This window comes from Staurois parvus, unplaced genomic scaffold (genome assembly GCF_062004578.1).
Source record: "Staurois parvus isolate SC_StPar_1 unplaced genomic scaffold, SC_StPar_1.0 ptg000244l, whole genome shotgun sequence".
Classification (NCBI taxonomy): domain Eukaryota; kingdom Metazoa; phylum Chordata; class Amphibia; order Anura; family Ranidae; genus Staurois; species Staurois parvus.
Genome location: NW_028318040.1, coordinates 10,925,661 through 10,943,389, shown reverse-complemented (window position 1 = coordinate 10,943,389; position 17,729 = coordinate 10,925,661). Strand labels below are relative to the sequence as shown.

At 41.7% G+C, this 17,729-nt stretch overlaps 1 protein-coding gene across 1 annotated transcript in view; it reads right to left on the bottom strand.

Moving 5' to 3' along the window:
* Positions 1–16,785, bottom strand: part of EIF4E (eukaryotic translation initiation factor 4E) — a 32,307-nt gene extending 15,522 nt beyond the window's left edge. The window contains exon 1 of the mRNA XM_089680580.1: positions 16,646–16,785. Within this exon, the coding sequence (XP_089536706.1) occupies positions 16,646–16,663 (18 nt within the window). The 5' untranslated portion in view covers positions 16,664–16,785. The remainder of the gene's footprint in view (positions 1–16,645) is intronic.
* Between the last annotated feature and the right edge of the window lie 944 nt (positions 16,786–17,729).

The window sequence follows — 17,729 nt, the reverse complement described above, 5'->3', positions numbered from 1 at the left end:
CAAGTATTTTTAAAAATTTCCACACTCCTGATAACGGACAACTTTGAAGATCTGTATCCCCTGTAGCAACTGCACATACGCCAGGATCAGGGATAACAAGCCGAACGCCTAGCTAAGTCACCTTACATGCCAGACTACAACCAAGGCACATTCTGGTGGCGATTCAGAAGCTCCAGCACTGTGACAGCTCAGTGGGAACACCGGCATGGGTCGTTGTCATTAACAGTGCTGAACCCCAGAGATACAAGATTTCACAGCAGCTGTAGCACCCAGTGTGTGTTGTAGTCCAGCATGTAAAAAGTTAAGTGACTTCAGATACTTCTCCAGCTTGGCTTGTTTTCCCCAATTTTAGTACATGTGCAGTTGCTGCAGAGGATAAACTTCAAGGGATACACATTTCCATACTACATTGAGATTGAACTGGCTGCTCAGCATGCTGTTGTACTGAGCACCCAAGTGCTTTTCATGTGCAAGGGTAGCCTGAAGGAATCAAGTTTTTTTTTTTTTTTTTTTTTTATTTCACTGGGGCTGGCTCCTCTTACTCGCTCAGTAGATGAGCTTCTGCTGAGCGTTGAGAGCCCGACACTAACCACCCTGCAAGGTCTGGGTGTGGTGCTGGAGACAGGCAGGGAACTGTTAAAATTATCTTTTGTCTATCAGGACAAGTAAAATGTCATGAGGGACAAGTAGATTGGGACTCCAATTTAGGTTCTGTTCACACCAATGCATTTAGTGCTTTTGACAGAAACGCACTACAGTCCATTTTACAAGGCTTCCTATGGAATATGTTCACAGCTATGCTTTGCTGTGATCGAGTTCAAAAGAAAAATCTGCTGAAATGCATGGTAGTGTGTTTTTGGCGAGTTTTTTTTCTCTTCTGGGCAGAATAAAAATGCAGAAGGGCTGAAAGCAAAGTGTGGTCAAAAACGTGAGTATAGAAAAACACAAAACCATCTGCAAAAAGCACTGCAAAATGGACAAAAAGCAAACTGCATTGGTGTGAACGAAGCTTTAGTCCCTTGGACAAGTAGTTTAAATTAAAAAAAAAAAAAACACACAGCCCTGGGTTTATCTCAGCATAACTGCTATATCTACAGGAGAGTGTTCTGTTGAAAAATGGACTTACTTGCTAGATCACCTGGTGAAAATAGAGGAAAAAAAAACTTAACAGAAACAAATGTAGCCACCCCATCTAAGAATTTGTGAGCTGCAATATAATAAAATGTTTACTTTTGGGTTTAACACTGCTTTAATCTACATAATCTACAGTCATGCATACTGTTCTAAAAGTGATTATATATGGTCTGATAGCAGCAAGTGTTGCATTGTTAATGATCAGAAAACGTTTGGCCGTATAAAACAAAAAAACAAAAAATGGATAATATACAGTATCTCACAGAAGTGAGTACACCCCTCACATTTTTATAAATATTTTATTATATCTTTTCACGTAACAATGAAGAAACGACACTTTGCTACAATGTAAAGTAGTGAGTGTACAGCTTGTATAACAGTGTAAATTTGCTGTCCCCTCAAATAACTCAACACACAGCCATTAATGTCTAAACCGCTGGCAACCTGTGAAGCTCTGGTGAACTCCATGCCCAAGAGGGTTAAGGCAGTGCTGGAAAATAATGGTGGCCACACAAAATATTGACACTTTGGGCCCAATTTGGACATTTTCACTTAGGGGTGTACTCACTTTTGTTGCCAGCAGTTTAGACATTAATGGCTGTGTGTTGAGTTATTTTGAGGGGACAGCAAATTTACACTGTTATACAAGCTGTACACTCACTACTTTACATTGTAGAAGAGTGTCATGTCATCAGTGTTGTCACATGAAAAGATACAATAAAATATTGACAAAAATGTGAGATTGTGAGAGATATATATATATATAGATATATATATATATATATATATATATATATATATTTTTTTTTATTTTTTTTTAAGAGAGCGATACTGAGCCAGTGGGGGAAAAGAGGCATTCAGAAAAATCAATACATTTGCAAAAACTAAATTAACCATGCCCATTTTCAAAAGAAAGGGTGGAAATGAGGTGGGATACAGTGACTGCTTTGCTTTACAAATGAAAAATACTGACCAGCATTAGTGCCATTACAAATACAGAGTGTTTTTACACAATGCTTTTACCTACAACACTTTTCAAACAATCTGGAATGGTCTTTTTTTAATGGAATCAGCACCAGAGCAATTCTGACACAGATCTACTTTGGAAGGACAGAACTAAAAGTGTAAATTAGAAATTACATGGACTTACTGAGCAAACCCAAAACAGTAAAGAGAGAAATTCTAACATAAATTAGATCACATATTTATTCTTGCCAAAGCTGGAGTGAAGCATACTCCCTCACACCCAGAAATACTGGGTATTCCACATGACTCCTTAGGTGTGTATGGGGAAGTATCAGCAAGCAAAGGGTGTCAGCCTCCCAGCAAAGTACAGGATTGGTATTAAGGTTAGCAAAAAATGGAAAGACGGTTGCAAGGGAGTAGAAGGCCAGAAAATTTAGTCTCTATGAAAAAATGCTACTCCATGCTCCGTCAAGATCTGGCCTCATTTTCAAAGACCTAGCCTTTTGATCAAATGATGATCAGTTTAGGGAAGAACGGGGTTCAGAGGAGTACATCTCAATCCCACTACAGGCTGCTTGCAGAAAACTACAGGAGGTGGTGGAAATTAGGGATGCACAGATATATCTGCAGCCGAAATGTATAGGCCGAAAATAGCACTATCTGTATTTTGCCAATAGGAAAAGTGACAAACTGCAACACCTGTGCATTTTTGCTGAGTTTTCAATGCATTTCAGGCCTTGTTCATACCAATGCAGTTTGTGTTTTGTCTGTTTTGCAGTGTGGTTTTGAATTTTTTTTGGCCAACTTGTTGCTGGGCAGATTAAAAATGCATGAAAAACACGGCAAAAACATCCTACATGTGGTTTCTGTAACATTTCCATTGAAGTCTATTGAACCAAAAATTGAAGATCTGCGTTTAGAAAAGCCTGATCCTTTCAAAAAACGCAGCAGCTCAAAAAAAAAAGCATAGAATGTGAACGTGCCCCATAGGAAACCATATTAAAATGGACTGTAGTGCTTTTCTTCAAAAAGCACTAAAAAATGCACTGGTGTCAACCAGGCCTTATTGGAGAGGTGCTATTTTTTGTTTTATTTTTTTTAACTCACTAAATATGCACCATAAATGCAGCAAGCAGGATATTTTACACTACAAGGGATGTGCAACGGACCACTGTGAAGACATATTGAATTTAAAGGGATGCATTTTTCTTGAGCTTTTCTTGCGCCTTTTTTATTGCAAAAGCGCTTCAAAAACCGCTTAGTGTAAAGGCAGCCCACTGTCTTACATTTTAGCTATGCAGGATATCTACTGGGATGTGTGCAGCCCTAAAAACGTACAGCCTTGTAATCGGAAGCCCTTTTACAAAGTATAGTACACGTACCTGATAGCATGAAACAGAGAAAACCAGGTGATATTGTGGGAAAGATGTCACTGCCTTTTTTCCCCATATGCTTAGGAAAGAGCCATCACAAATAGAATTGGTAAGCCAGTACTTAATAAACTTACCAAGGTTAGAGCCTGTTTGCCAAGATAAGCAAAAAGTTTACATAAGCACTTACTAGGGTAGGACAGAAACAAAAACACTTACAAATAGAAATCCGAAGGGCAGAGACCAGACCCTCCACAATTCATATATTGAATTTGCTTTCCATTTTAAAATCTAAGTATGCTCTTACAAACCACTAAAGAGAACCAAGCACCAAAGTATCTTTAGCAGCAATATTATCCCTAACTACACCCAATGGCTTTGGGTCAATGTAATGTTTTTTTTGGGGGTGACCGATGATTTGGCACTGTAGTCTGTCCATTCCCACCACTCTGCATCATCAATGCAGTTCTCTGAATCATGAGAACGCTGCCACAGCAACCGACACCCCAAGAAGGGCCCTAAATAAATAGAAGGCTTGGGACCTGATGAGTAACATGACCACCAATTTGTTTAGGTGAGTATTTTGGTCTTAGATTAGGTTTTTCTAACAGATTAGTTTGAGGGGGTGTTATGCACAGGGCTAAACTTATAAATTAAAGATGCAGGATTTGAAAAAAAAAAAAAAAACCAAAAAAAAAACCAGTCAATACTCATCCCCTTCCAGCTCTAAAACCGAGAAATGAGCAATCACATGACCCAACTATTGCATAGTTGTCAGTCACAGCTCTATGCTCCGCCCCTCCAGTGTTCACTGGAGCACCTGGCTGTGGAGGGTATGGGAGTGGCTGGCTCAGGCTCTCGGCAGCGCACTGAGAGGATGAGCCTGCTGCTGTTCAGGCATCTGGGTGGATTCTGACATTAAAGTCAGGATCCTCACAGAGATTGCAGCAGCTCTGTAGCGTCAGCTGACAGCGAGCTTTAGCCCGCTGTTGGCTTAATTTGGGTCACAGAACAGCAGAAACAAGTGAACTTCTGTGACCCAGAAGAGATGGACAAAGCAGATTTGCCAAACTTCTCTTTTAAACCCTACACATTTATATTTGTTTGAAATACATCTTTGGTAATCCTTTGTAATAATTAAACTGAATTTAACAAACTACTAAGCATTGCTCCAGTTTTTGTAGCTACAGACTTTTTTTTTTTTAGCTGAAACTCAACTTTAAAACCAAGCCCTCCAGCGGTACAGTGTCCCAGCTGCAGAGGCTTCCATCTTCACGAGTCCTGGCCACTGGTCTGGTCAAACCGCACGGACAATACTCCCCCGCATGCACGCGGGAGTCTCGGGACACGGCACAGTGTTGTTCCTTCAGAGTGCATGTGCCAGCGGACAAAAAGAGCAAATATCTCCTAACCGGGGCACAAATTCATTTTACCTACAGGTAAAGATACAAGATATAAAAATGGGTTTACTCCCACTTTAAAGCCGTCACTCAGAGGTCAGTTAACGAGGTTTTCCCTCACCTAAAGTCCTGCCGACAACAGTTTCACCAGACATGAAGCAAGGGGAACTCTTGAACAAAGAAACAAGGAAACAAATTTCCTAACATAAGCATGGCAACATATTGATGGGTTAAAGTTGGTCTCTTTACTGATAAGCTAACAAAACCCAATAAATGAATCTCCAGGTCACAATGAATCTGCATGACATCTGAATTCACTGCACAAGTGCAAATGCTCACACAAATGAAGACAATGTTGTTAGAGTTTTCAGTGATCACACATTTGAAAAAAAGAGCAATTTAATTTAATTCCTAACATTACACTAACAAAAATGTATGCAAACTATTTCCCTACATGTTTTGCAATGCAGCATGAAAAAGGGGAATAAAGTGCTCTTAAAGTTGTTCACTTTTTTTTGTTCAGCTTGCAGCTACAGGCATCCCATCTTTTTCTACTGGCGATGTCCTGTAATATAAAAGCAATCCTAGAGACTAATTAGCCACTGGATTGCTTTTACAAGCTGATCTCAGGTGCCTTTCTGGGCCCTCCCATCTGATTGGGGAACCAGAGACTGAATCCACCACTAACAGCAGCTTACCGAACACCCCCAATCATCTCACCAGAAGAGACATGTATTTTGACACGTCCATTTTCTCCAGATGTAAACAAAGCCATTTTTTGGCTTGGCTTGGGAAGGGTTCTGATCACACCAATCAGATCCTTTTAAGGGCAGGAGAGATCTGGGGTCTACCAGACCTCAGATCTCTCAGTAAAGAGTGCCTGTTGCTGACTACTGCTATCACTAGGCATGTTTACAAAAAAAAAATTTAAGGGACAGTGTAAAAAAAATAAATAATTTTAAAAATGTTAAAGCGCACCACACGTGAAGTTATCGCCACAAACATACTGAAAACAAACTAGCACCAGACCTCCTGTGTAACTCTAAACTTGTAACCTGTAAAGATTTTAAAACACTGCCTAGAGAGATTTTTAGGTACCATAGGTTGCTGCTGTTGTACACTCATACGGTTTTAAAACGTGACATGTTTGGTATCCATTTACTCAACATAACATCTTATATTTACAAAAAAAAAAAAAAAAAAAAGGTATTAAATAGTAAATTGTGTGTGTGCAACGAAGTTGTATTTTTTCCAACTACATTTTGAAAAATTACTTCGCAAATACCACGACACAAGAATTGCATAACCCAACATTTTATTCTCTAGGGCCTCTGCTTGATATAATGCTGGGGAATTCTACATAATTTTCTAACAAAAAAATAATACTACTAATAATAAATATATATCATATATAATTGTTTATCCATGTAGAAGAAAAACGTCAGAATTGCCCGGCAAGAAATCTCCACTGGGTTTTTCTTAGTTTTAAAATTTTGCTAATAAATGTATTCACAAATGTACACCGAAATGCATTTGGCTACATTTCTTTGGGTACAATAACTCAAAACAGTGTATATTAGTCTGTGTAAAGTAGAAGTCTACAAACTATGGGAAAAGAAAAATGATATACATATGCACCAAGTTGTACTTTATTTGGTGCCCAAAATCCAAGGAGCACCTTCAGGTATTCTCGAGGCATACATTATGCACCTAATTTCCTGATGTTTTAGAAGACCCTGAAGCCCCAGGACAGTAGAAGCACTCATAAAATGACCCCATTCGGGAAATCAAACACTTCAAAGTATTTTCTGAAAGATTTGGTGAGTCTTTTGAAAATGTCATGTTGTCACAAGTTTATGGAACATGCAAGAAAGAAAGTTTTTTTTTTTCCCCTAACAAAATTGCAATATTTCTCTCACAGCATAGGCATACTTTATACACCCCAAAATAAATTTTTCAACTACCCCAAATGTGGCAATACCACATACTTGACTCTTTTACAGCCTAGCCACACAGAGGGGCCCAAAAACTAAGGAGCACCTTCAGGCTTTCTAGGGGCATAAATCAGATCTAATTTCCTGACTAACCATCACATTTTGGAGGCCCTGGAGCACCAGGACAGTGGAAACACCCATAAAATGAACACTCCAAATGGTTTTTTTTTTTTTTTTAAGAGGCATAATGAGTCTGAAGACTTCATTTTTTTTTGCCAAAAGTCTTTGGTTCCCCTGTGGGAAGAAACCCCACAGGGGAACCAATGACCACCAGCGCAACTGCCGCATTAGTAGGAATGGGCTAAAAAAGCAATAAGATGCGTGAGTTGCCTGCATCAGTCAAGCAACAAAGTCATATGTCTTGAGCGAAAAAACCCTTAGGTAAACAACTTGACCAGGAACCACCACGATCTGGCAAACACGATTATTAGAGCCAGGAGAAACAAAAACAAACATGACAAAGTGTACTCCTGGATGGTCAGAAACACAAAACTGAGAATTGAGGAGGATGTTTAAACATAAAAAAATATATATTTTTTACACATTGTCACTTTAGCAGTACAGTGTCACCATAGTGCCAATGTACTACTCTGGGGAGTGATCAGGATTTTTTTTTTCACTGTGCTTTCTTTTACATCCATGTCTCATTCTCTGCAGCTGCGTTCCTGCAGCCAGTGTGAAATACTGTGATTGGACACAGCTAACATATGGTACAGGACTGCTGCGAATGGCCCTGTACTATGCTCTGTCAAATCACAGTAGTAAACGATGCCAAAAAAATTAGTTTACTACTGTCCATGTGACTGTCTACAGCGATCGCATGGTACCAGGGTCGCTGATGCATCAATTAATATTTCTCTGTCTGATACAGCGGGCACACATCATAGCTCCCTAGGAGTAAAATCAAACGGCAGATACAGGGGGCAGCACTGTTCCTGTCTGGCTGGGAGACCATTAAAGCACACATTTTTCATTTAGATTAGCTAGAGCAGGGGTCTCCAAACTATGGCCCTCCAGCTGCTGAAGTACTACAACTCCCTATGGGAGTCTTGCCTGTGGCTGTCAGTCTTTCAAGGACTCATGGGACTTGCAGTTTCTCAACACCTAGAGGACCATAGTTTGGAGACCCCTGAGCTAGAGTATGAACTGGTATGTATGGTTTTCATCCTACTAGAGGAATTTTCCTTCAATTCCTATTCTGGAGAAACAGGAATTGAGAAATTTCTCCAAAGGGAGAAAAATCCCAGACAGTTATCACCAGACTAGGTTTGTCCATTGGTAGATTCCTTCTCATCTCCTGTTCCAGTGACATGTTTATGCACTGGCAGATTCCATTCTCACCTCCTGATCTGGTGACAGGTTTGGCTATTGGAAGAATCCTTCTCACCATCTGTTTAGGTTGCATTATTGTCCTTTGGAAGATTTTTCTTCTCACTTTCTGTTTCCATTGGAAGATTCCTCATCTCCTGGGTAAGTGATAACTGCGTGATTTTTTTTTCTCTTCACTTACTGTTCTGGTGATAATGGTCACCACCTTTTGTTGTGAATGCCCTCATTGGGGAGTCAGACTAATAAAACTTGACAGGGGTTATAACGGTTTTCTATTCTACCCAAGATAAAATATAAGACTACAGGAAGCGCATGCGGTGCACTGGGAAAACAAGACATTTTGCAGCAGGCACATTTTGACCTGTGTGGCTCTCCATGCTCAACAGAAACTGACTGGTAAATCTGCTAAGGTGGGAACTGGACTTTTGCAAAGCTCTTGTTCAATGAGCCACTGCAGTGCTGATCAGCGTACTCGGACAGCAGTGGAGTCCCTGCTGTCAGAATATGAATGGAGCAGTGGGGAGAATTCCTCCATGCACCTTGCTTGTGTAGATGGGGTAATCTGTTCACTTTTTTCCCCAAGCCTGTTGGCTGTTAGAGAAGAAAAAACAAAAAAAAAAAAAAAAACACAAGCAAATATACCCTGCTTTAGGGGTCATGTGTTACTGCAACACAGTAATGACCATTGGTGCAATCCAGTGTCATTCATTTTGAATAGTATCCCAACACAGTGTGAAAATACATGGTAGCGCATTGTGCTCCACAAAAAAAGTCAATTTTTTCAAAATAAATGGACTGCCTTCAGCTACTTGCCCACTAGGTGTATTTTGCCTGTGTGAAATACACTGCAGGTGGACTGGGGTTTAGGGCTCTATGTATTCAAGAATATAGGTCTTCAACAAATACTAGGGATATTGACTTGAACGTTGGCTTCAAGAAAGAAATACAATAAAAAAAATGTTCGTACACACAAATAATAATACCCTTTTTTTATATAAACACATTTTGGAAGATGAAGTTCCCTCAAGTAAATAGATGCCAAACACATCAAGCCTTAAAACTGTGCTGTAAAATGGCAAAAATCTATAGTAGAAAAAAAAATAAAAATTGAGGGGTGAGTGTGGATGACTACGGAGGAGCAAAGCTGCACACCGATGAGCTCTGTGTCCTCCAAGCAGTTTATCCTGGGTCCTGCAACCACCCTATCTTATGTCTATAAGGCACACTCACTCGCTGCTGAATGCAACAAGGGGGCCATTCAGCGCCACCTCCTCCATACAGCTCTAGTGGCATTACAGGAAGAGAGGGAAAAGATGGTGCCAGCTAAATCTTCATCCAAGCAGAAGGCAGTCACCAGGAGGTGCTTCCATAGTCCTCCTCTAGCATACTGCTTCCACCCTGCTCTTCCCACCATTACAGCGGCACTGCTCCCTTGTTCACCAGAGGTATAGAATGCAGCTGCCAGGTCTCCCTCCTCTTTGAAAACTGCTAGTGCAGAAGTTAAAAGGCTTATAGCTCCTTTCTCGACTGACACATGGACCAGCAGGCTGGAGAGCATCTTTAGAAAGGAGATGGATGCCGTAAAATAGCAGGAGGCCGTTCCGGATTCTTGCGTCTCTACACTCTCCCTTGCGCAAGCGGACCACGCTACCTGTCTTGCCGCCCTGGAAACTGCCAATTATACTCACCTCTCCTATATCAGATTACTGAAACTCCACTCAGATAACGAGAACTGCAGTTACAGAAAAACATTAGGTTAAAGGGGTTTCTTGAAGCCCTTCAGATACTGACCTGAAACCCACTGCAATTTTCATCCTTAAGTTCTGGGCAGAAGCGACTGAGTCCACAGAGTAGCAGGCCCCAGGGGAGACTTCATCACCAGTCCACAGGGCATCCTCTGTTGTGTAAACTATTACACTCTTAAAGAGGAGATTATGTGTAAATTGTGGCACCTTGTGGTCAAACCTTTAGTGAATGTGACCAGCCAAGCTGGAGATGCATAAAAAAAAAAAAAAAAGTGGGTTGCCATTCAATGTCCACATACAATATAACATGTTTATCCTTTTGGAACTGGATTGACCAACAGCCCTTTTAAAAAAAAAAAAACCCAAAAAAACTTGCAGCTTCAGAAGTTACAATTAACCACTTCCCAACTGGCAATAGTATATATACGCCATCAGTTGGGAAGTGGAAACCAGGGTTATGGCTGCAGCAAAGTGCCATAACCCTGGTAATGTCTTTTTCAGCTGGCAACTCCCCATCTACTAAAAGTGGTCTGAACAGATTTGCTCCTAGATCACTTTTAGAAGCAGCAAGAAGGAAGCACCCCCCTTTCCAGTGGTTCCTGAGAACCCATCTGTCCATCGCAGCAGCTGGGCATTGAGATGAGTGAAGAAATATGGCCTCCACTCATCACATTGCCCTTGGAGTACCAGAGTAACGTCATGATGTCACTTCCTGTTCCGACCAAAAGTAAACAATGCCATTATTTCTTAAGGCACTAGATCAATGCTTTTGTTTTAATCTAATACTTTACATTGTAGAGGAGAGATGTGGAATCTCATTGACACCAGATCTCTCCATAAAGAGGACATGTCACTGCTGATTTCTTTTACAAGGGATGTTTACATTCTTTGTGATAAAAATAAAAGTGATCAAAAAAAAAAAAAAAATGGGACAGTATAAAAAAGTAATAGAATAAAAAAAATGTTTTAAAGTGCCCCTGTCCCCCTGTACTCGCGCGCAGTGGTGAACGCATGCGTAGCCATGCTCACATATTGAAACGGTGTTGAAACCACACGCTATGAACATCAGAACGAAATAAATAATTCTAGCATTAGTTCTCCTCTAGCTTTAAACTGGTAACCTGTAGAAATTTTTAAACCTTTACCCATGGAGATTTTTTAAGTACCGAAGTATGGCGCCAATCCACGAGCATGAACAATTTTAAAGCATAACATATTGGGTGTCTATTTACTCGGTGTAACATCATCAGCTTTGATATTTAAAAAAAAAACAACCTGTGATATGTTTTATAATTCATTAACCGCTTCCCGACCGCCCTATAGCAGAAATACTGCTACAGGGCGGCACAGGTGCGCAAAATCGATTTTGCATTTCCGGGTAGGGGGCATCACCAATCACCAGGTCCCAGCCGGTGATTACCGAGCATCTCCGACAAGGAGAATGGTTTGCAAACACAGTTCTCCCTGTCAGCTCGTGCACAATGCTTTGGATGGCTGTGCACAGCCATCCAAAGCAGTGTGCTTACAGTGAAGCACATGAAAGCAGCACATTTTAAAAATGTTTTAATGGACATGTTTAACCATTAGCCGCCCGGCCTATAGCCATTTGGCAGCCGCAAAAATACTTCAGCTTTCCGGGTGCACGCCATTTGGCGTGCTCCCGCACATGCGCAGCTGCCGAGCCGCGCAATCTGTCACCGGCCTTGTACCTCGGACACGGCCGATGACAGATCTGAGTACCGCCCCCCTTGCCGGTACCATGTGACCTACTGTGACCAATCACAGCAGGTCATATGACAGTTGTATACAATGGGTGGCTTCAATCATGCCATCCATTGTATACTAGTGTCTAGCTGTGAATGGTCACAGCAGGTCACATGCACATGTCATGTGATTAGATGTGGCCAAATCACAGCTAAGCACCAAAAAAAAAAACCCTGAATGAATCGATTTCATTCAGGTAAATGCTTGCTTATAGCAAAGTAATTCTTTGCTATAAGCAAATTGTGTAAAAAAAAAAAAAAATACTGATCACTTCCCCAAAGTAGTACAATGTTACTATGGGAACATTGTACTACTTTGGTCATAGTAAAATATGAAAAAAAAAAATTAATAAAAAATTTAATATAATAATAAAAAAAAAATATATATATATTTTTTTTCATACTGTCACCAGTCAGTGTCCCTGTTCACCGCCATGCCAGTTATATGAAGACGCTGTACTGCACTGGTGACAGTATGTAAAAAAAAAAAAAAAATAGTGAAAATTATTTTAATTTTTTCATTTTCCGAAAAATGACAAAAAAAAATACAACTTCAAAAAACTCGCCATGCCTCTTATGAAGTACGTCGGACTGTCTACTCTGCAAAAAGGGGTCATTTGGGGATATCTGTACTATTCTGACATTCTTGGACCTCAAGAAATTAGATTGGCTGTCAGTACTTCAGGATTGATCAATAATCAGATCTATACCATAGTTTGTGAACTCTATAACTTTCCTACAAACTAAATAATACATCCTAATTTGGGTTATTTTCACCAAAGACATGTAGCAGAATACATCTCGGCCTAAATTTATGAAGAACAATTATTTATTTGTAAACTTTTATAACAGAAACAAAGAAAAACGTGTTTTTTTTTTTTCAAAATTTTTGGTCTTTTTCTGTTAATTTAGCAAAAAATAAAAACCCCAGCGGTGATTAAATACCACCAAAAGAAAGCTCTAGTTGTGTGAAGAAAATGATCAAATTTTAGTTTGGGTACAATGTTGTATGACCGCGCAATTGTCATTCAAAGTGTGAGAGCGCTGAAACATGAAAAATGGCCTGGGCAGGAAGGTGTAAAATTGCCGGTATTGAAATGGTTAATAACAAAGTATAAAATATTTTCTCTCAAAATTGTCTTTTTTTAATAGCGCAAAAAAAAAAAAAAAAAAAGTACAGGTGATCAAATACCACCGAAAGAAAGTTAAATTCGTGGGGAAAAAAAAAAAAAAAAAAAAGGACGTAAATTTCATTTGGGTGCAGTGTTGCATTACTGCACAATTGTCAGTTAAAGTAACGCAGCGCCATGTCACAGCCACAGTGCTGTGAAGTAATGGAATGAGTATGCCATGCCTTCAGAGCGCATGGACTGGTGACGTCAAAGGCTGCAGAGACAGAAAATCTCTCCCAAACGCTGCATTTTTAGGAAATATTCCTGGTACATACAGGTAAGCTTTATTATAAGTACAAGTGTACCAGCAGTGTTTACTACAGCATTAAAGGGGCCATTTACACTAGAACGCAGTGCCGGGCACCCACGTTCCATGCCGGTTTCCTGCATCACATTCCAATTGCACTGCTCTTGCGATATGCAGCGGGCGTCAGCGCAAAGTTAACTACACCCCAATTGCAAGTCACAAACAGTGCATTTGCCTGCACCGGAACGCATGGTACAAAATTACCATGCGATCTGTTTGTAGTGCATGCACAATTCTGGTGCTTTAATTTTGTTAGATGCATTCAGTTCTATCCTCTCCTCAAACTGACAATACCGATGTCCAAGGGTAGCTACATTACTCCTTCATCCAGAGTGGAGACACCCTAAGGCCCCATTCACACTAGATTGTGTCGTGGAAAGCTCATGTTCTGTGCACATTTCCTGCATTGCATTAAATGCACTGTAGTTGCGATCTGCAGTAGGTGTCAATTGTAATGACATCCCAAATACATGTGGTAAACAGTGTAATCTGGTTGCAGTGCGTCTCCAAAAGTAATGCATACATTACTTATTTGCGATTTGAGCTCATTCAAAATGAATGGGCTCAAATTGCACTGCACTAATCACACAGCCCCATCCAATGCGAATTCTAATGTGAAGATAGGAAGTCTGACTGACCAAGTAACAAAAAAAGAAGATGAACTGATAAGCTAAGAGGTTTTTTTTGTAAAACGGGGTTAACCGCTTCAGCTCCACTGACGTACCCATATGTCACTGAAGTTTGAGCCATTGTAATGGTATGATGCCTGCAGCTGCACGCACCATACCGGTACCGTTTTTTTAGAGCTGTCAGTTGGCTCTCTTATAATAGCAATCAGAGTGGCTAACTACAAATGACTGTTCATGGGCATTAATTCTAAAACCAGATCTCCTCTGTAAATCATAAGTGGTAGCCTGTAAACCTGGGTTCAAATATATGCAGTGCAGTACATTGCATATGATTCGCACAGGAACCGCACTGCATTCCTGTGAAAATCACATGCAATTTGTGTGCGGTGCGATTGGAGCCATACATGTTGTATGGCTCTAATCACACCACACCAAAAAGGTGCAGGTCCCTTCTTTTGATCGGCACTAGAATCGGAGTGCATGGGTATTCACACCTATGTGATCCGATTCTGCACATCGCACCGCATTTTACTGACCGATTTCGGGGTGTTATTAACTTAACATACACACCCGTAGCGGTTCGCATGAACGGGGTGAGATTCTGATGCAGAATTTGCACAGAAAACGCTGTGAATTCCAGACTGCATCAGTGTGAACCCAGGCTAAAGGCTTTTAAAGCATCGCCTATGGATAATAAAATTTACATAGTTTGTTGCCGTTTCAGATGTGCACAATTTTAAAGCGTGACATGTTTGATATCAATTTACTCGGTGTAACATCTTTTATATTTTACAAAAATATTGGTTTATGTATTGGGTTTTTTTGCATAAAAAATGTTTCCCCCCACAAAACTGCATTTGAAAAACCCTGCAAAAATATTGTGTAACAAAAAAAAAAAACAAAAAAAACAGATTCAGACCAGTGCTTCCCCCCCACATAAATAAATGCATACCCAGTGTTTTCAATGTATTCCAATGGCCCTAGTTCACACCAGTCCAGAAAAAAAAGTAGCACATGCTACTTATTTTCTTCACAGAACTGTACTGGAACAGAGCAAAAATGCATCGGAACTGAATGTGGTGTGTACTGCAAGCAAAAATGCATCTAGAATGTGTTTTTGTGGTGTGAAGTAGCCCTAAGGGCTCATTCACACCATACCTGCATGAAAACTGATGGAAACCAACGTGCAGCTTTCACTTGCATAAACATCAGATTACATGCGAGCCTCAATGAGTTTTATACATGCGGCAGATTCCTGCGCCAAAAAAATCTGCATATGATACTAGTGTTGTGGTGTAAACAGGGAACAGAGAACTGATTTTGTTGTGCCCTTGCAGAATGTGTGCAGAAATACTGACATCTCTGCGCCATTGTGTTAGGTCTCGTTCACACCATAGGTGCTGAAAAACAGATACACAGATTTCACTTGCAGAGCCATCCGTTTTCATGCACGCTTCAGTGAGTTTTATACACTTTGCAGAATCCTGCGCAGAAAAAAAATTTGCATGCGATACTAGTTTTGTGATGTAAACAGGGCACATAGAAAACAAATGATTAAGTGCAGGAAAAAAATGACATCTCAGCAACCATGTGAACGAGGCCCAAGAGTAAAATGATGCATTGGGGTCAGGTAGAACGCAGACTGTCCTGTAAGGGCTTGATCACACCGCACGTGCATGAAAACTGACAGGCAGAATCCACTTGCAGACACATCAGTTGTCAATGAGTTTTATAAACGTAGCAGATTCCTGTGCAGAAATAAAATTTACGTGATACTTGTGTGAATAGGGCACACAGAGAACAATTGTTTTCGTTTTGTCCTTGCAGAACATGTGCAGAAAAACTGACCTCTCTGCACCATGGTGTGAATGAGGCCTAAAGAAAATCGTACAAAAAAATGCCACTTTTAAAGCGGCTGTACGATAGTCTGATCGTTAGTACACAGCAATCGTCCAAAAAAGAGACGGGAGTATGAAAATATTTATCGTACGACTTTCGTTTAACCAGCACAGTAGTCGCCCAAAAATAAAAATACATTCTTCAGAAAGGTTATTCTGTTGTTAAAGACTTTTCGGAACTTCTTAACTTGACAGGAGACTAGCATGCAGGAAAAAAAAACATGACCGATCATTCACCCCATATTCTAAACGTGTATATGGGGCATTATCCAGACTAGTGAGAGGCCTGTGCCAGGCCTGGAATGGGAGAAGGCACATTTCACCAAGCTGGAGAATAGAAACAGAAAGAAACTTGTACAAAGCCCCCCACCCCTTTTCCTCTCACATGTGTGCCCCTAGGGGTGCAGGGAGCCCAGGGTGACACCACACGAGGAGGAAGTGCCCAGCTGAATAAACAGGAGGCTCGCACTGAGGGGGCGGGGGAAGTGGGACACAGGAAAGATGGTGGGGGGCACTCGGCTCTTCCATATGTGACGGCCGTGTTCCCTTCCTCCTCAGGCGCCCGCCACGCGGCTCTGTCCTCGCGCCCGTTGCCTCGTGACAAACATGCGGCCTCCCCCCCACCGAGCACCACTAGAACAGCCGGCAAAAAGCGGCCCAAACGGCGGCGTCCTCGGGACGCAGAGACACCTCAGGCGTGGCCATCGCGGCCTCCTATGGGAAGCGCTGCGAGAGAGTGCGAGTCGCTCCTCAGTTCAGAGACACGCTGCTCCGGGCTCCTCCTCCTTTAATCCCTCCGCTCCTTCCACAGCCAGCACATTCCAACCCCGATCGGCACCTTCTCACCTCCCCCCCGGCAGCCTCGCTAAATCCACCTATCGCTCCCAGTACCGTAAGGCTACATTCGATAACGGCCCCGGCTTCGCGGCTCTACTCACCGGTTCCACGGTCGCCATTTTAGATAGATGTGACTGCACAGCAGCCGCTGGCAGGGAAGAAGAGGAGAGCTGAAAAAAAAACTATTCAAACCCGGTTGGTTTGGGGCGGGTCACGTGACGTCCGGCCCTCTCTGGGCCTGCGTGGCCCCGCCCGTCAACCTCCCCCGTTGCTCGTAGGGAGTTGTAGTTGTTTCTCCCTTATTGGCATTCGCGTCATGTGGGAAAGTGGAAGCGCTGAGTGGGCGGTGACGTCAGCGGGGGAGGCGGGGAGGATGGCGATTGGTGGGGTGAAGGGTAAAGAGAGCGAGTTCCCACACAGAGGGCTGAGCACGCGGAGGGTGCCCTTGTGTAGGATTGAGAGTTGTTTTGTATGGAGTACAGACTATTGTCGATAATAGGACGGGGAATGCGGGTCAATGAGGAGGACAGAAGTCGCCTCACAACTGTCCACGTGGTTGGCTGGGAAGTTGGCTTTAATTGAAACCGGTGCTTTACGTTGGCTGGTGCGAGGGATATTCTATTTTTAATGTACATACTTGTGAGGAGTCTCCACTGAGGGGACTATGGAGGCTGCCATTGCTATCCAGAGGACTAGCAATGAGGGGGAGATAAGTCTCCACAAAGGTCCACGTGGTTTGTTAGGAAGTTTGCTTTAATTGAATCCAGAGCTGCATGTTGGTTGGTGATGGATAATTCTAGACTTAATTTACATACATATTTGTGAGGAGCCTCTTAAAGGACACAACCACTAAGGACTATGGGGACTGCCATTGTTATCCAGAGGACTAGCAATGTGGGGGAGAGAAATCTCAACGATCCATGTGGTTGGTTGGGAAGTTGGCATTAATTGAAACCGGAGCTGCAAGTCTGTTGGTCATGAAGGATAGTTCTATTTTTAATATACATACATACTTGTGAGGAGTCTCTTAAAGGACACAACCACTAAGAGGTCTATGGGGGCTGCCATTGCTACCCAGAGGACTAGCAACCATAACCGTGTTGTGTAGATAGGGAGTGTGGTGGGTAAAGGTCAGAGCACTGGGGAAGGGAGTGAATTGAAATGGGTAGGAATTGTACATGTGAG